The following is a 20,445-nucleotide window of genomic DNA, read 5'->3' on the forward strand; positions in this document are numbered from 1 at the left end:
ATTGTTTTGTGTAGGCAGGTCAAGAGACTATCTCTGTTTTATAAGCTAGTGAATTGACTCAGCAGTATCATGCAGAATCTTAATTGCTAAATATATTCCTCTTCTTTCAGCAGAAGTAACAGTGTAAAAATAGTTGTTTGTTTTCTGTTTTGGCATGATCACAAATAAATGGAAAACCTTCCTTTTTTGAGGTGTCTGTAAGCTTCTGGACTGCTATTCTGAAGGTAGGGGTTTTGTTTGTTTTGGTTTGTTTTTTTTTCCTCTTCCGTTTTGGTAGTGAGAGCAATTACTTGGTTTCAGGAGCTGACTACAGACACATTCCAATCTTGATGGGAAAATAACACTGATTTTATTTCTCAGAAGGTGTGAATATTTCTAACTTTGAGTTTTATCCATTGGTTTTTCTCAGCCTCTCTGTTGTGAACAGCATAAGAGGTCAAAAGAATCTCATTATGTGTATGTTTTTGGAAGTAATGGTTGTGATTTTGGGCAAGACATCCTTCTTTTGCTTAAAATAGATATCAGAAGACTCCTCTATTTTATTCAAGCCTTTCTTTCCAGAATCCAGTGATAAGTCTATTTGCCCTTCATGTGTGAAGGATGGCCCTTCAGAGAATCCCTAAGTTTTAGTATGACTGATAGAGCATTAGCCTAGAAAAGGAAGGTTTGTCACATCAAAGAATGGGCATGGTTCTTCTGCAGGGGGCAAAGTGATTTGTTAATAATATAATTATTAATATAATTTGGAGAATGAGGACTCCAAAGAAAGAAAAATCTGACCATCTGTACAGCCTGTATGCTGCTCACTCGAGTATGTACGTGGCCTACATACAAACGAATCAGCAGCTGAAGAAGACATGCTGCTTTAGATTAGCAAAATGAGGAGTATCAATGAGTGATACTTAGGTCCTGTCCCAATTATTTTGTCTGAGTTGTTATTTCATGATCCCAAAGGTATTCAAGGAAGGAAGCTGAAGGAATCTTGACATGCAGGCTTTATGTATTGGCTGGGGTGTTGCTGTCACAAGAAGGGTTACTGTGGAGAAGTTTTTAAGACTATTAGCTGTCTAAGCTCTTAAATTCATGGGAAGTTGGTGAGAGACTTCTAACTTCTGGCAATTCCCGTTATTTCATGGAATTGCTTATGCATATCTCTTCTGTTCTCATTATGTGAAAATGTCTTGATCTGCCTCTCTTTAGGAGACGATGTGCGCTGTAGATACTGAAGGAGATGAGGGAAAAGAGCAGAGAAATGAGAGCACAGACAGGTTGAAGATGAGATGCTTGAAGAAGAGAGTTAATGCGATGAGGGGCACAGATTAGATCAGTCAGTCACATTCCAGAAGGAGAAGCAGATGTGGTGATAACGTCTGAGATGGCAAATACTTTGAGTTTAATGATTAATAATGTGGTTTAGGAGTCTATGATGAGTGGAAGGTGAAGATGGGGGGATGTAACACCTGAACACTGTACAGTACAATAGTTGACGGTGAGAGTGTTGTGAGGAATCTCCTTTGATAGCTGTTATCATTGCTGTTTTCTCGGGCAGTCCTTGAGGGATCACCACACTTGCTGTTAGATGCAGTATGAGACTTCAGTCCCTATCCCCAATTCATTTTGTGTGTAGTGGTCTCTCCTCGGTATCTCCATCAAACAGCACAAGGTTTTTCATGTCTTACTAGGAGGGTTTATTTGTAGGTTCTTGCCAAGAAATATAGATACATGCAGCAGCAGGTCCCAGATCTTTTGAGTTTGCCCAAAAGGATGTGTGCATCTATTTGTGATAACTTCAAACACTTCCTACTCTGGTGTGAAGTAAGGCTTCAGCTGGTTTTATCTTATTGGGTGATACAAGAGATAGTAGGACACCTGCAAAAATTTGAGTACCTTTTTGTCCAGTCTTTTCCATTCCTGTTGTTGCACTTGAGCTACATAAAGCGATGACTTGGAACGCTTTGAGTGTGTGGAAAAGTATATGCATTGGATGTATTGATTCCTTAGGTGGCTACGATGATAAACCTTTTCAGATCCATTCAGTTGGAATTTTGTAAATACTGATGCTGCTGTTGATTGTTCCATATGTCTGTTCCAAAATGCCTCTCCTTGATGAAATCTGGTAGTGTTCCAGTCAAGAGAGGGATTTTGCTGTCTGACCCTTGCATGCAGTTATGGCAGGGTTTCTAAGCAAGACCCTTGGCCTAGGAGTATCCTTGTTTTCCTACACTCATTCCCTACACAGTCAGGCCCTACAAAGAGCTTCAGTTGTTGTCATCTCTTGTTGGCCAGATTATCAGCAGTGTTAATTCTTGAGAGAGGGAATATCAGTAAGAAATAGTGCCACTTCACTGAACTTAATTACCCGTTCTTCTTGAGTACTCAAAATCTTTCACAAACACAGGCCAAAGACTAAACTTTGACTTGAGGGAAACGTGGTCAGGTCACAGGTGCAGGGAAGGCTGTGGTCTTCCTTCCTGTCTAGACAACAGAATGTCAAGGGAAGCATCTAGGAAGCTTCAGGACAGATGAATAACAAATGTGGTTGAGGACAGAGATCCGAACGTTGTGATCTTGTACTTGAAACTTTAGTTTGTGACAGACATCTGAATCTTACGGCACAGTACACAAATCATGCTTAATAAGGTAGATGCTGGATTCCATGCTGGGTTTACTCTGTGTAATTCCACTAAATGTAATGAAGTCAATTAAGGAATAAGTCCATAGTGTATAAATTAATTCATCCTGTGAGAATTTTTAAGAATAAACATTTTTCATATGTGTGAACAGCATTATGAGTGTTTTGCCTATGCTGAAATAAATGATGCATCCCAATACAAATCTGATGATAATCTGTACTGTTGTTAATGTACCAAATTAATTCATTTTTGCCTGAAAGTAAATGCTATACAGGTGTTGTATACATGACAATTAATTGATAATCTCTTACTTTCAGGTGATGCTACGGTGACCATTACTCACAGATACACACCAAAAGAGCAGCTCAAGATCCATACACAACTTGCTGACATTGTAATAGTAGCTGCAGGTAATACCAGTTGTTGTTAATACAACATTTAAAACCTAAAAAGTAGACTTTGGTGTCTGTTGGTGGCTTGACTAGCTATTTCACGTTTCACCAAATAATTGGTGCTCATGCTTGCTGAGGGTGTTGCATTAAGTAGGGTTTCTTGTTGTAAGAAGGGCAGGTGATTTGGCTCTTTGTTCTTGCCCTTCACATTTGCAGACTCATAAACTGTTTCTCGTCACATGTGACACCTTTCCCTTAGGGAGACTTTAGAGTGAACTCAAGATTGGGAACCAGTCAGTGCATAGTTTATACAGGTATAATTATGTAAATTAAAACATTCTCTATGCAGTTCAAAAATCATGAGTCATTTAAATTTTGACAGGAGGGTTTCTTTAAATCAGCTGGAGGCTGCATTCATAAAACAATGCTATCATTCCCTCACTGTTGGAATTAAGGGCAACCTTGCCAAATGAAGTTTTAGTAGCATGTTATTAATGGATGAATTTTTCTTTTCTTTTTTTTCTTTTACAGTTGTCATGTAAAGAGGAAGAGAATGGTAATTGCCTAGAGGAGGGGGGTCTGAAAGATCAGTGTCTATATTCTTAAAGCAATGTAGAGTGAAATACTTGCAGTTTGACTAGTCTAGAACAAAGAAACAAGCAGAATTCTGCTTCTGAGCAACCTCTGATTTTTGTTTACAGATATTATAAATAGAAATATAAGTTAAAAAGAAAATAAAACAATCCAACATACAAAAAACTTTGGTAAAATTCTGTGTCCCCTCACAGCTCAGGATATCCTCATTCTCTCATAGCGTTTTGGAGGGGTACAAGAAGATTGTGTCTTTCCTCCTTTCTCCTCTCTTCCTCCCTCTTCATGATCCTCAAGGCCAGAGTCTTGCTTACTGATTCTCTAGGTGAAAACAGATAGGTACCTGTCTAAAGCTCATCACTTCCTGCTGAAGTGAGATGTCCTTTGCTTAAGGGCTTAAATGCACTATCTCATTCTCATGCCAGGTCAGGAACAAGGAACAGCTCAGTTGTCCCACATGTGATTACTCAGCTGCGGGCCTGACCAGAATTCATGCACTGTGAATGAAAGATAATAATGTGAGTGCTAACTGGCAATAAACTCATGACTTTTCATCCAAATTCACAGCTTCCAATTTAATCATCACTTCTGATTTTTCTGCTGAACATAGTTTGTCATCACTTATGCTTGTAGTTAAACGGTTCAGTAGCAATTCAGCCGTGTTTGTTCTTCACATTATTTTCCTCGTGTCATTTGTAACAAGAGCATGATAAAACACTCATTACACAACATGAGATATACTTGGAATGATGAAAAAACCTAGGGCTAGATTGTGCAAACAGTATGCAGCCCTGCCCCAGTGGATGCTCTGGGGAAGATTATCCTTCAGAAAGGTGGAATCCCTTCAAGTTTCCTCTTGTTACTTGAGAACTGTGCACATTGTACCTTTGGGATCACGGATTGCCTGGAAATGTGTGACCTGTTCAGTGAGTGTTGCAAAAAAAGGTAACTTGTACCCTGCCAGGTAGAAACAGCTACTGTCAGAGGCCACTGTGCAAGATGTGCAGATGGAAAACAGCTTTTTGTGTGTGTCTGCATATAAGAGCAAGATTTCTGTTCTCATTCTCCTCTTCCCATGTAATATGTCGAGAAGAGCCATCTGCATTCTGGCTCCTGGTTTGGTGACTTGTTGCAGTGAGTCTCTTCATTCTGATGTGGTACTCTGTTTCTGAGGAGTTTTCTGTTCACTTGCATTCATGGCTTTTGTAATGCTTCAAATCAGATGCTTGTGGTTTTACTCTTGAATTTGAGAATACCCATCTTCATATGTTGTCTCACATTCACCCCCAGCCTTGGGACCCCAGTTTTCCTGTTTACATGGATTGCAACTATCTGTGCAGTTTATTCCTTCACACTTGTTTGCTCCCACTTTCTTGCATCATAAGTTCCAACAATGCTGCTCTTGTCCAGCCTACCTCTCCCTAAAAATCTCTCTCTCTGCTTCCAGGTGGAGCTTCCTAAACTCTTTCAATACCATGCAGCTTTTTCATTTCTAGCCAGAGCATAATGTTTCCTCCTAAGCTCACCCAGCACTTTGTATCCCATGGTAGGCTTTCCTATCTTTGCCCACCATCCCTGCCTATACAGACATCCCACGGAGTCTGTTCTCCTTGTCATTGGCCCAGACCCGTAGTACAAGAATAAGTGCAACTTTATCTGTGGTTCTTGTGTAGCCACCACAGTACTTCCAGGGCAGTGATGGAGGCAGTAGGCAGTCTTTGACTAGTCAACCTGCTGCTTCTGCTGTCTTTTGGCTTACCAGTCTGCCTTGAGAGAGAAGACTCATCTTCATGCTAGGTTTGGAGAGGTGGCAAAGAGGAGAAGGAACGGGGGGTGCCAAATGCCAGATGAAATTATTCTGGGACTGCTTGTGCTGTCCCTTGGCATGTGATCTGTGGTCCTCTTGTATAGGAATTGCTGATTTTTCAGACCATTTTAGCTGGTTAGCTTTCTCGGGAGTTGGCTATTTTACGGTCCTTGTAACTAAGATGGGACTAGATAGGGTTTTGTTTCTGTTTTGGTTAAAGCATGATTCGTCATTTGTTACAAAAATTACCAGTGAAAGGTTTTCCCACATTCTTCAGTCAGTGCATTTTAGGAATAGTTGCTCTAACGCTTATCTCTTCCTACTTGGCATGTAAAGTAGGCTTAAGTAAATAGATCTGCTCATTTGGTTTGGGGGTTAGTTTATTTGTTGCTATTAAGTATTTGGCCTATTATCAAACCGTTTTACAAAGGGTGTAACTGTGCAGCTTCCGTTAATATGCTTCCATCCCTATCACACACAGATCATTTACCCCCATAAGGCTGGGGCATTATCCAATTACCAGCCAGCTTGCAACTGATTGCGTAAGAGTATGATGAAGTAGACGCAGCCAGATGTTATCAAGTGGCATAGGAAAGAATTTGAGGTCTTGGCTTGCTTAACATTAGAAGCAGAGTTTCAAGCTTGTGTCCTATGGGGGAGTGAGAAATGGCGAGCAAAGAAGGTTCTTGTATTGCCTGTATCTAAATGACTAAACAGGCTGACATCCAGCACTTTAAATGGAGCCAAAGCCCTTGTATACCAGCGCTTGCCTCCAGTAAAACTACAGTCTCGAGTGATATGAATTTGATTTCTTTACCTTTTTTTTATTCTCTCCACTGGAGAGAAAGCTGCTTTGGTGGGGAAGAGGGGAGCATAGATTCCCTCTTTGGAGATACTCTGTTACTAGGATGAACATTCCTCAGGAAACATAGAACTGACAGAATTGCTTAAGAAATAAGGTGAATTGTAATCTTAAAGTTGGAATTTCTTGTCACTCAAAAGTGGAGGTTGCATGGTAAGAAAGAAATTTAGGTCATTTAAAGTGAACACAGAGGAAAGATTGTTGCAGTAAAGGTATGATAGGCTAATGCACATGATGGGCAAGGACTTGATATTCTTGTCTCTCGGAGAGCATGCGTTGACTTTGGTCTCAGATACTGCTTTGCGTTAATATTCCAGAGACACTTCCTTTGTTGTGACTGTCCAGACATAAACTTTTGGTCATCTGGTCACACATGGTGCCTCTGTAAAGCAGTACTAGTACATTTGTTCTAAAAGATAGCATCTCCTGTAATTAAAATTGCTCTCTGCAAAGAGGGATCCTGCTGAACTCCTGTTTTCGAAAAGGTCTTCTCTGTGCATCAAGTTGGAGCTGTTGGCATGCCATAGAAATTTTACCTCTAGCTTCAGCGCATTGGGTAAGCTAGATGAGACTGATCTCTTTCAAGTAAATGTGTGGTGCTACCTGCAGTGTGAAATCCCATGCAGCAGTGATCTTTACAAAGTCAAAGGCATGTACTGTTCAGGACTACTGCTTTACAAAATGGTGTTTTGCCACACCCTTTGGTAAGACAGGTCAGATTTTGTGTGTAATTCAGTTGTCATTTTTGTACTTAAGTTCTTCCAATACCTAAATAACTGGTTTGGTGTCTCTTGCTATGTATGTAGATAGCTCAGCTGTGCTGAATGGAAACAGATAGCCATTGACTCAGCCATTTATCTGGAACTTGAAGTGACCTTTTAGGTTTTCTGGGTCCTGACAGTTGAACATCTTTGTGATGAATATCAAAATGCTTTACATTTAAAAGTGCTGAAGGAATATTGTGTACGTGAAAGAGCTGAGGCAGCTTGATGCAGCACTCTGTTTTAGCTGGGGATTCTTATAGCAAAAAAATTGTATCCCAAGACGCTACACAGATGTGGCCCACTGAACGATGATGAAGGTGTGTAGTGCTGAGGCCAGGCCCTCTTTGGTCAAGCAGGGGAGGTCTCCCAATTTGCTATAAATAGCAGGACACCGTGTTTTGTAGAAGCTCCCCTGTGAAAAGTCACTGTCACGCACTAGGGTTACCAGTAGCACAGTTAAAACTGCCTATTAGTCAAGTCTGTTTCTTGAACCAAAACCAATCCCATTGCACAGTTTTTGGTTTGGGTTGTTGGTTTGTTTTGGTTTTTTTTTCTGTAGTAGTGCTAAAAACTAACATAGAAAAGCCTCAGCTGTTCCAGATTCAGTCTCAGACTGCCATTCTCCACCCTTGAACAAATTTTGGTAGATGTGTTTGCCAAGTGTCAGTGGCCTCATTATCTAAGTAGTACAAGAGACAGAGCAGTGTCTTCTGTGCATCAGTAATGTTTGAATGTAGGAGGTTTCCCTGGTTCCCTTTTGCTATGTTTTATGTGGAAATGGTAGAAAAGCAGGGTGAGAATGGTCTTCTGAAAGCCCATCTAGTCGGTACTAGTGCACCAAAAGTGTTATTTTGTACATATTAGTTCAGTCTGCTTTTTCAGGCTTCCTTATTCTCTGCACACTCTCTGCTTCAATGTTTCTCTGTTCTTGTGGTTAAAAAGTTCTTGACAGTGCAGCAAGGGAATCAAATTTAAGTCTATTATTTTTTGTCACATTGACCATGGACATGGAAAAAAAAGCATTCTTGTGCCAAAAGTTTTTAATATCCCTGAAGGCTGTCATGAGATCTAAAAGATTAATTCTTTGCAAAATTTCCTTGTAATCCTCATTGTGCTTCGTATTTTATACAGATGTGAACAGGCAGATCAGAGAAGTCTAGCACCCACAGTGAGAATATGGTATCCCAGCTGATGTCATATGTTGAAGAGATTAGGGCTTCTACATGTGTTTTACAGTAGCATGATTGTGTCTGTTGGTGTTCAGTTGATCTAATCCCAAATTCTTTTTCTAAAACATTACTGCCTAACCAGTCATTTGCTGTCTTGTCTTTGTGAGCGGTAATTCTGTGTACATAAATGTGGTATCTTTCCTTCCTCCCTGTTGAATGTCAAATGATTTTTGCTTTACTCCTTTTTTCCAGTGGCACTTGAAATCTAAGCTAATCTGTTTCAAGTTCTTTCCAGCTTTGTGTCATCTGCACTTTGTGCCACTATTAAATAATAAGTGTTCTCTACTACAGCACTAGTGATATATAAACAAACACCTGGCCCTTCTGGTACTCCCTCTACACACGCTTTCATTTTCATAAAGTACCATTGGAGCCTCTTACCTGGGTACAACTACCTGATTTGTTTTCCATCCAGTATGCTTTTCTTGCACACTTATGAGAAGATTAGGTGGATAAAGTTTTACTTGAAAGTCAGTTGCTTCTCTCCTACAGATTGAGCTGATGTTGTTTATGATGGTTAAATCTGAGCTCTCCATTTTATTTTTTCTTGTTGTCTATCTGTGGCTTATAATTGACAGGAATCAAAACCAAGGTGGCAGGATAGATCAGATTCTCTCACCATGCTAGTTTTTTGGTTTGGTTTTTGGTTTGTTTGGGGTTTTTTTGTAGCAGTGGTATTTCATGTAGTTCACATTCATTATTTAAGTAACTGCTTGAAATGGTGAAGCTAACAAGTAAAGTATATGAGAAATCAGAGATGCTGAGTAACACAAATCCAATACGGGTATTAAAAAAGCAAAGATTAAAGAAAATACTGTGCAGGTCATATGCCTGGCTTGCTTCAGCAGTTGATAGTGCTTCTGGATCAGCAGACCTCTGACAACACTAAGGTTTCTTGTGGCTTGCAGAGCATCTTTATTGTCCAGCTTTTCTTTGGAAATGCTATGAAAGGGATTTACTGCCACAAACCAGCAAGTTCTTCCTTCATAGAGATCATGTTGACCATGTCTGTGACATCAGGTTTAGCTGAAAACATTAGTCAAAATGAACAAATATCACCTTTCCTTCTCATAATTACAAACAGTATGAAATTGAGAAAAATTCAAGTGAAAGAATTATCTTCTTTGTGCATATATACACGTGCCTTCACACCCCTTGATATAATTTGAAACTGATGACCTAAGACTACGTAGCCATGTTAACCAAATCTATCTTGATGATTCCAGGTATCCCAAAGCTGATTACAACTGAAATGGTCAAAGAAGGTGCAGCTGTGATTGATGTAGGCATCAACTATATCCACGATCCTCTCACAGGAAAGACCAAATTAGTTGGGGATGTGGACTTTGAAGGTTAGTGAAACATTCTTTATATGAACCTCTCAGATAAATATTTTGAAGTTTGTGGGCTTCATTCCTCAGAAATACTTGGAATAGCCAGTGTGTCAAATGAGATTACACTTGCAGGAATTTTTTTGTAATTTACTTAAATAAGAAAACAAAGTATATGTTCATGTATCTGCTCTTAAGAAAGGGTATGTTATTTAAGAGAGGAAGTGTTACTTTTAATTATACATACCAGCAACTTTTAAGAGATGCAGATAAGCTCTTATGGCAGTGTGGTGGCAGAAGATGCTTGTCTCCAAGTTTCTTTAATCATTTTTGAGTCTCTGAAGTGTTTTAAGAGTAAGCAATAAAAACAGTTTCTGCTCTTTCACAAGTCTAGGGTCTCCCACCATTCATAGCATGTATTATTATACCACAGTTTCTCAAGCCTTTTACACTCTCACTCTACAATTGTATGTGAAAATGTTAACTTGTGCTTTAAAAGTATCCTTTATGCTCAGGTTTAATGTGGGGTTCATCTTAAGCTGTTGAAAGTCTTGATCCAGGCAAGCCTAACAGGTGAAAATTGGTGTTACATATTGATCTTTTTATGTTTAATGTGTTGCAGGGCAAGTTCACAATGTAATTTGATTAAATATCTCTGCTCTGGAGGAGCTCCAGACTGGAATAGCAGGATTGTTGGAGTTGAAAATTAAAGCTTATTGGCAGAGTTGAGTGTGGGAAGCTTAGACAGCATTTACCCACATTATTAATGGTTCTCAACAGTTCCTTATTTTGATAAGTATGAAAATCACCCACAGGTTTTTTTCACAGCTATTAACATCTTGGCTGGCATAATGTCTCAAAGCTTAATTATATTCAAAATGTTTCTAGCCAGCTGTGTGTATTTGTAATTACATCACTCCCTTAGTTCCTGCTTCTTTTACTCATCACATACATGATACCTGTCTGTTAAAGTCAATTAAATTACCTGCACGAGTGTAGCTAAGCAATTGTCTTGGCTTGCGTTTGGAAATGTATAACTGTATGTGTGCAATAGAGCTCCAGTAGAAAAATAATTTTAGAGTACAACTTGAATTTTTTTTTTTGTTTTGTTATCCTGCTTGCACTATCACAAGTAAAAGGTTGTATTTTCTATTTTCAGAACTAAAGTACAAGGAATTTTCAGGAGTTTTTTGTTTGCTTTAGCAGGTACAGGAGGAAAAAAGCTATAAGTTTGAGAAACATAAAGTTGCATCCTTTTTGTTTGTTTTTCTTAAATGTGAGACCTTCTGAATGTAATATAGGTGTAGATTCAATGGCAAGGCCATGATTCAGAGTTTCAGCAATGCACTGTATATGTCTCATCATGTCTGCTGTGGGTTGTTCTCAGGATTTTACCTGGGGGGAGGGAAGATCCAAAAAAGAGGGAGGAACTTCAACTTGGATTATGCCATTACAGTTGCAAGTAGCATTTCACTGTGCATTGCCAAAGGGAAATTGTTGTTGGTTCATTGGTATCGGTGAAAGTTTCACTAAATCTCTAACAACAAAAAAACCCATCCCAATGTATACAGTTCTAAATACTAACAAGTAAATCACCCTTGCCAAGTATTTGACTTGGCAGTTAGGAAATGGATCAAGCTAGTGTACTCATGTAGCAAATAATTTTATCCTTTTCCTCCATTTGATCACTTGACTGAATTAATATTTAAGCCTAAATAAAAATTATTTTTGCAGGTTAAGGCCAGGTGCATAAATGGCTGGCACGATGTACAGCACCTGTTTAACATCATGTAGCCCACCAATATCTATTGTCTTATCATCCACTTCTTTAAGCAGAAAAATGTGGCTGTGGGGAGAGCAGAGATTTAACTGAGCAGTCACGGGTTAAATTTGATTTATAAGAAATAGATTAAAATTACTTACTTCACCCAGTCATCTGAGAGAAAATCTCCCATAGTGGAAATTAAGTTTATTAGATGGGTGGAAATTGTTTTGATTCAGCTGTCATCTCCTAGCAATACTTGCATGCCATCCTTTGATCTCTAGGGGTTAGGTTAGAGACTAAAAGTTTATTTTTATTTCTTTTAACAACAAAATAATGCCACTTGCATTTCTTTCTTTTTTTTTTTTAATGTTGTTCATTATTAAATTCAGTGTAAGAAATGCCTGGAGGAAAAAAATACTTATCGCAGGCCAAGAGAATTTGGTAGTTGCTCAAAAAAGTTAGTTTTGAAGTTTTGAGATCTCTTCTAATATCTGCGTTTGAGTCATGTCTGCTTCTCCTGAAGGCATCAGAGTTGCCTAGTCACCCACAGCCAGAGCACTTGCCCTTGACAGCACTTCCCACAGTGGACTGAGGACTGACTGCTGGTGTATGTGCGTACATGCTCTCAAGCCAAGGAACACACTGCGACTCTTCTTTAAATTCTGATAGATGACGAGGACCAACAAGATTGTTTAGTTTACTTACAAAAATTTAACAGTATCAAACTTGTGCATATCACTATTACTGCTGCTATAATGATTGGCTTGGTAGTGATGCCATCGGGGTACCTCTGTGCCTGTCAGGCTTAACCATTTATTTTGGGCAAAAATCCCAGGCTATATTGTGGAATGTCTTTAAACAGTATTTGTGATTTTCCCCATCTCCATATGTCTTTATTTTGACACTCCAAATTGTTTCCACATCAAAAAAGGGATTTATTTTTTTTTTTGTCCAGAGTAGTTTACTATGCAGTTCCAAGGTATCTGAAAGAACAAGACAGGAAAACACTGCATGTGGAGGTCAACGGCGAAGCATGCTGAGGTACTTAGCCTGATATTGCTAGGATATCTTAAACTGCGTGTGCATCTCTCCATATATAACCAGCACAGCACTTTCAGTGTACCCCTATGTATGTTAATAATTTGCTAAAATAAGTGGTCCAGGGAGGGGATGTTCTGTAGCTTCTGGGAGCCAAAAGAGAGAGGATGAAGTGACAGAGAGGAAGAGAAGCGGTGGCATCCTTAGATTATTGCCAGCACCATTTAGTTAATTTTGTGCAGCAAGTTTCAGTCGCAGAAAGGGAGATCTGTTTCTGTGAATGGGGTAATGCTTGTGTGGGTGTACTTGGCCCCATTTTATAGGGCTTTTGTTGCCACAGCAGTAATACTAAGGGGGGAGGAGGGCTACAAGGACCAGGAACATGAAATAAAGCAACAACTTACACAGAGCATTTAACTGGAACGACTTTTTTGGGTGGAGCACCATTTCCAGGAGTGACTGGTAGAGCAGGGTAGTAACACACTGATGTAGTAGCTAGCCTATGAAACTGGAACTGGAAATGCCCATGAAACCAAAGTGTACAGACATGTGGGATTTGCTCTAAATGCTGCCTGTATTTCTTTATGATTCCTCCCATATCTTTGACAAGCAGATGGTAATGCTGGTTTTTGAGTCTTTATTGTATAAGTGTATAGGAAAGAAATCCTTTATGCAAGATAGGTGGTATAGTCATGGTATCAGTGAAGGGGTTTATAAATGAATGTTGTTCTCCTGACCCATCTGTTTTACACAGCCTAGGTGACATAAAGGAGATTCTGGAAAAAGGGTGCCACTAGGAGCATAGAGACGTTCCCAGTACTGAATAGCAGAAAAGAGTGCCTCAACAAATGATCAATATGGTGAAGGGTGATGGGCATGTGTTACAAATTTTCTTTGAATGATAGATAATTGTACATAGTAAATGCAGGGAAACCAGGGAAATCATGTTGAATACTATTAAGATGGAGAATGGACCAGGTTCACATATTACTTCTGGATAGAGTAAGTGTACAAAAGGAAAGAATCAGTTGAATGAAAACCAGGGAAATGTATCCCACCTGCATCAGCTACAGGACTAATGAGAACAAAGTAATTGGGCAAGTTGACAGGTTTCTTGAAACTTCTTCATGTAGCTTAAGAGATTTACCACAATAATCTTGGAACCTGATTTCTTAATGAAAATGGTGGTCCTGCAGTTGTATCTTAGCTACAGTTTGCAGGAAACTCAGGCTTTGTGACAGCAGTCGCTTCTGACAGTCGTTTGCTGCCGCTTTGCGTTCATTGTGTTACCTTCCAGGCTGTAGACTTCTCTTCATATTATTGAATCCTTTCCAAATTATCTCTCTGTGTTGCTTTTCCAAACAGTGGTCGTGAAGAATGTAGACGTTCCAGCTGCTTTTGCTATAGCTTTATTTAGTTAATTTTTCAGTTGATCCTGAGCACCTGGCATTCATTCTGCAATTAATAGAAGTCCCATCTGTGTAATCGTGTCACCATATTGCTGCTCTACAAAAATCGGGGGAAGCGTTGCCTGTTGTTATGCTCCACTAGTGCAAGAAATAAATAAGAATGTTAGCACCAGGCTGTGACTGCCAGAAGGCCAGACTGACTGATTGCTCACTGGTGACAGAAGGGTGCTGGATGGACAAGTCTAGGTACTCCTCTGTAGAAGAGTGTCGTAAAGGGGTCGAAGTAAGTCATCTTTGGTATTTTGCATTTCTGCTGCTACTGCTTATTATCCCAAGGCTACAGCAATGTCCCATTCACCTGCCCATCCTCATTACCTGAATGCAAAGAAGCTGTTGTGCATAATTTTACATTGGATTATTTCCAAGGTGCCTCTGTTGCTTGGCTTTTAGAGGTACTGGAGGAGGAAAGGTATATGCACTATTAGAGTTACAGTAATGGACCATAATTCTTTGGTTTTCTTTTATATTGCTGTTAAAGTAGCTGCAGTAAGAGAAATAGGGATAACATGAAAAAGGAGGAACTGTGAGAAATGAGGTAGGTGCTTGCTGGTTGGTATCCCACAGTAAGAAGCATAGTAAGAAGAATCCCAGAATGTGTAGAGCAGAACATGGGATATGTACTGTGATTGCTAAGCACGTGATTCACACTTATGCAGTACTGCAGGGATGCAGTGATCCAGAGTAGCTTTACAGGGACTAATAAAGCTGTGTGGAAACAGTGCTTAGGCAGGAATTACTCTGCATCACTTAACACAGATGCACAAGACCCAGAACTGCCTTCAGGTTGAGACTTGCCCTTGGTTTGTGTGATTAACCCTATTAGGTGTCTGATGTCCTTAGCTTTAAAGGAACCTAGGAATGAAGGGCTGTTTCCAAAGCAGTGGATCCTGTTTTTCAAGGAAACAATCTACATTTCATTTCTTCTGAAGAATCAAAGGAAGATTTTAAGGTTCTACAGAAGCTGCAAACTAGCAGCTCCTCCCCCATAGGCACCTAATTTGCATACCAACATTTTCCACACTGGCAGAGAAATGCCTGGGAGAACAGCATGCATGTCGAGAAAGCAGAGTTAAAGGTAGGGATGAAGTTTATGCTATTACTGAGGAGCAGAAACAAGACCTTTTGAAGGAACCGACAGTGCAGCACCTTACTTCCCAAACTGAGGTCGGTCACACTGAAGTGCTGTCTTGGAACTGTACTTTGGCCTACTGCACTTGACAAGGGCAGGAAAACCTATTTACATTGTTGAGGCCCAAGTTATTTTTCCCCCTTTGGTCGCTGGCATTCATCTTGGAAAATTGCATTCACCATATCTGTATTTACCCTTACAGATGGAAATTTATCAGATGGTAGTTTCCCCAACATAGACACCGGTTGTGCATTTAAAAATCTGGATCAGCTTTTGTGAATAAGCTATCCAGGTGGTTTTATGCTAACTGATACAAAATATGTCTTCTGCCACACTGACCTACAGGGATTTTCATAATGATAGAGTATGGGTAGAGAAATTCCCCAACAACTTGTGAAAACAGTGTACTGTGTGTTTATTGCTGTGTTAACTGGTGAGTTACTAACACTAGAGGCAATGAATGTTGTACATGATATTCATTAGAAGGCTTTCTGTAGGTAAGGCATGGTCCGGTTGTGGATTGTACCTCTTTGTAAGTAAGATAGGAGTAGTTTGAATAATACCACAAAAAAAGGGATATAACATTGCCATGGAAACAAACTTCATTTTAAAATGCCTAAAATATTTTCTGTGTTAATTACTGTGTTTACTTCAGATGTGGGTACATTTCAATAATTATGACATTAATCTGGGAATTTGTAGCAACTGTATTAACTGTAAACACCATCTCAAATGGTAGGTAGTTCAAAATAGTATCATTATTAAAAAGACTAATTATTTGTGTTTGAGAATATTAAGAATAACTGTCGTATGAGATCTTAATTCATTTGTTACAATTTACATGTGAAAAAACCACGTTGCAATTTGTTTACCTATCCCAATATTTTAACAGTATATCTGGTGGTACCAGTCAACTGAGTAATTAAAACCCTCCCAGTTGTAATTACCATCTGTCCTTAATGGGGCTTAATCTTCTGTTCTTCACTTCAGTCAGATATTCACCATTAAATTCTCTGAATGCTCTGAGTGGGTCCCTGCCTTGAGGATTTCAGACAGTTTTTATTTCACTTACCATCCCCGCTTAAAATCTAATAAATATTCTGTCAAAAAAACCCAATATCCAGCTTCTCAAATTCTCTTGTAACATTTTTTTTTGTGAGACTTTGTTATTCTCAACAGTAAAGCACCACATACATTCAAGAGGAATACACTTAAAGCAGAAGCAAGTTATCTTTGTTCCAAAGTCATGGTGCCTAGTTTTCTGTCCATTGATCTATTCTTATAGTCAGGTATAGATTCTGCTCTGTAGTGACTTCACTGGGAATGTATGTGGTTGTGTCAGGGTTGTGCTTGTTCAGTTTTCTCCTGTGTATCTGTGTGTGCCTTTTTAAAAACAATACTTTTAAAAGTGGGGTGTGAGTTTCCAAGAAGTTATTTCTAAGCAAGCAAAAAAACCCCAAACTAACAAACAAAAAACCTCTCACAGTGGCACTTAAGAAAAAAAACTCTGTAGTAATCAGGTTAGTAATATGCTATTTAGACTAACCATTATTAGCAAATAACTGCTCATTACAGTTTGTCATGCAATGAATTCCCAGTCAGTTGTATAATTCCTTTGCAGGTAACCTACAACTCCAGTTGATTGTGTTTTGCACAGTAGATATCAATTCAGGATTTATTGCTAGGTTATATTAACTCTTTGTACAAGAGATTAACTTGACAGATGTTATTTTAAATGCTGAAAAAAAAATGTAATCCATATGTATTTACCTCGACATAAGTATTCAAGGTGTATACTAACTTTGGATAGTCTGATGTGGTTCATGGTTGGAGTTAATTCAGCTGTAACAGTTTCTCTTCTGTTTGAGACTTCAGGAAGATCTGTGCCTCTGGATTCAAGTTCAGTATAAGCACCTTGGTAACACTAGTTTAAAAAGTCTTTTCTGGAGGAGCTGTGTTTATGGCTGAAGTTGCAATGGTAATTTTGCCACTAGAATCTTTTCCTTGAAGACAGCTCTTGATTTTGTTCTTTTGTCCATATTGTGAAGTGGAAAAACATATCAACTAGGGAACTGTACTTTCTCCTTCTCTGTGGTTTTAAGTTCACTGTTGTGATCATAGAATGTCTCTGTTAGAATGTGCAAGCCAGAGTGGGGGAAAGAGGCTGAAAAGGCAACTTTAACTGCTGAAAGTGTTCTGCTGTCGATTTTGATAGTTACAGCAGAGTCCTGCTCTGCATTCTGCTCCTCAGGAACGCACACTGTTTGGGGGGGTCATCTTTTTACCTACAAAATGAGAACCCCACCTTCCATAGCTCTCGTGGATACTGAAGGTGCAGTATCGCCCTTGACAGATGGGGGTGATGTGAGTCCGTGCTGCCCTCTTGGCATCATCCTGCCCTCATGTCACCCAGACATTCCTGGGCCAGCTGGTCAGCCAGGTCAAACAGTCAAAAACTGCCACTTACCAAAAAGTTTTGCAGGATTAACTTTCCATCTGTCTAATCACAGGCTGCATGAATGTATGTTGCTCCCATGAGGAAAGGACAGCCTGCTGCAGGTGGATCAATTCGAACAGGTTCTGAAACCATGCCCCAGAACTAGCCCCTGGGTAATAATATTCAGCTGAAGAAAACTACCTTTCAGCCCTGGTCCTGACTGTGTTCTGTCACTATCATGACTGTAATAAGACTTCTGCCTTAACTTTTCTCGTATTCTGCAGTACTTGTCAAGTCTAAGTCCTTTATGCTCATTGCCAGTTAGGCATATGAGGGCAATTGAAGGAAGAAAAAAAAAAAAAGTGTTTGGAAACATTCAGTCAATACCTCTTTCTCTTTTCTCTTAGAAGTGAAGAAGAAGGCTGGCTTTATCACTCCAGTGCCAGGAGGGGTAGGACCTATGACTGTTGCAATGCTTCTGAAGAACACACTTATAGTTGCTAAAAAGCTCATTTACTAGAGCAAGTGGTCTACCTTGGAAGAAGAATCCAAGTTGTTCTATTTATTGATACACAAAACATTTATTTTTTACTACAAAGATATTTATTTCTACATTGTATTTATTTTTTCATGTAAAATACACTGAACCCAATAGTTTACAAAATGTTTAAATACTTTGTGTTACCTCCTACTGACTTATTGCGAGCAAAAATGAATTGGAGAATGCAGCCTATGCAGATAATTGACCACCAACAATGTTATGTGTGTGAAAATGAAGAATGAAGCATGAATTACAAATACACCTGCGTATCTGGGATGATGTGCAATTACCGAGATCTTCCAAGCACTTGGGACCTGTAATTTTGATCAAACAATATGAAAACTTAAGTTTCAACATGCTAGATATCTTTTTAAAAATATGGTTTGAATTCTAAGGTTATGGAGCACTCTGGGTGTAGTTTGAAGTCTTGAAATTAGTTTTCTTAAACCCTTGGAGATAGCAGCAGAAATCTTGAATCTGAAAGGAGTGAAAGACTGAAAATTTTTTTTCAGCTGCCAGGCAGTTATGTTGACATGAATGCAAATGTTCAGTACATGTTTTAAAACGATTGAGTAAACTTGAATGCTGGTGAATTTCTGACCTTAAGCATATGCAAGAGGTATGTATGAATAAGTAGCTAGAATTGAGGCCAGAATTATTTTCTTTCCGTGTCTGGATTTGTTTGACAAAGTGTTTTGGTGCATAATGCCCTCATCCCACAAAAAAAAACCCTGAATGGATGACTGGGCTGGATCAGACTTTAATTAGGTAGAATGTAGTTAAAACTGCTATGTATGTACATGATGTATAAGGGGGGCAGGGAAGAAGAGGATGAGAAAAGGAAAAGTTTATCCCTGATGAAATATTTCTGTTGGAATTTTAAGCCATTTAACTATTCTCTTTAATTTTCTGAAACTGCATGAAGGGGTTTTCTTTAGTCCATGATGTAAGGCTCAGCCCTGTGAATCCTTGGCTACAATGTTTTGCTGCTTAGAGAGGACTATATGGGATAATAAGATCAGTGTGTTTCTATTCCCAAAAATTTTAATTCCAAGATAGATCTAGAACAGTATCATACAATGTAAAAGTTGGAGTGGAGTTGCTGCTGAGATACCAGTTGAACTGAGTGTGTGCACTATTGAGATGAAGAATCTAACCCAATTTCCACTGAAGTCAGTGGGAGCCACTTGGGAATTTTATCTTCATGTTTTTATCTCAGTTGGGATAACTTTGATTTCATTGCATCAAGAGCCTTAGGTGTTTGCAAGTAGAATATAGATAACTTGAAAGGGGAATTTAAAAAAGAGTTGTGGCTAAATACTACTGCCATTAAACAAAAAAATGTGCTTACTGTAATAAAAGAAACAAGATGGAGCATCATTTCTGTGCTGATTGTTCTTGTGATGGACTTGCTGAGAGTTTTGTTTAATGCAGTGTTCAAAAAAGAGGTTGATAGAATCATTACTAAATACGTAGTGCAAATAGTGCAGACACTTAATTATCTCTTTAAAATTAAGTGGTAGTATAAATGTTAGGAGGATCAAGGTGCCTATGGAGATAATACTTAGACTGATCAACCCATCATTGACTAAGATGGAATAAAACTTGTTCACTGTTATGTTGGTCTTGGTGAAAAATGTTAATACAGTTTTGGGGGTGGTTGTGGTTTTTTATCAGTGTGTCAAGAGTGGAGCCAATGGATGACTTTTGCATGTTTAGTCATTAATTTTCTTCATCTGCTTACATTGCTGTCTGTTTTCTTTGATTTAACTATTTTTATTTTTTTTTTTGGCAGAATAACAATTTATGGCATTTTGCTTATGTCGCTTGAGTGAGTCTGCCTCTTATGTCCTACAAACAGTTTATTGTGCATCTTAAGCTTTTTCTTTTTCCACCTATGGTAAATGGGTTAGTGTTACACAAAAGCCAGTGAGACCGAGGTTTTGTGCAACGGCATACTATTTTCAGACCTGCCAGACACATCTGTGAGAGCATTCTCCACTGGGAGAACATCCAGAAGGAGCATCCAGAGGGAAGGGCCTATTAACCACCCCAGAAAGCATGCTCGTGTGCCAGACCTGGTCAAGTCTGGTCCAAGCACAAATGCCCTGTGGCAGACAGAGGCACGGCCTTATCCACCAAAGCCTTCTCACAGGCCTACCACACCCAGCTGTATTGCCTAATGACAAAGCCACCTCTCCGATTCAAGCTGGATTAAGCTCCCATTGTGTAGATGGGTGTAGAAAGCAAGGCTCATGAGACTTAGCCCTGCTCGGGACTGATTGCAGAGGTTATCCAGGTAGGCATAAACACTCCTGTCGATCTGAGGAGTGCGCAAGCTACACTCGATCAGCGTGCAGGCATGCAGCAATACAGGATAGCGAAGGAAGGGAAAAGCCTCCTGGAATGCAGTCCATGAGCAGGAGAACGCATAATTAAAATGTGCATAACTAGCTT

General features: G+C 39.3%; 1 protein-coding gene across 2 annotated transcripts in view; it reads left to right on the forward strand.

Moving 5' to 3' along the window:
- The window catches only part of MTHFD2L (methylenetetrahydrofolate dehydrogenase (NADP+ dependent) 2 like), an 81,016-nt gene that overhangs the window by 18,924 nt on the left and 41,647 nt on the right, over positions 1-20,445 (forward strand). Inside the window, exons 6-8 of one of the 2 annotated variants that reach the window (XM_074905348.1) lie at positions 2,951-3,043; positions 9,505-9,630; positions 17,855-19,809. In XM_074905348.1, the coding sequence (XP_074761449.1) occupies positions 2,951-3,043; positions 9,505-9,630; positions 17,855-17,967 (332 nt within the window). In that variant the 3' untranslated portion in view covers positions 17,968-19,809. Of the gene's footprint in view, positions 1-2,950; positions 3,044-9,504; positions 9,631-17,854; positions 19,810-20,445 lie in introns of those variants that run through there. The other variant, XM_074905347.1, reaches the window with a different exon arrangement.

The sequence above is a fragment of the Athene noctua genome, chromosome 4, assembly GCF_965140245.1.
Source record: "Athene noctua chromosome 4, bAthNoc1.hap1.1, whole genome shotgun sequence".
NCBI lineage: Eukaryota > Metazoa > Chordata > Aves > Strigiformes > Strigidae > Athene > Athene noctua.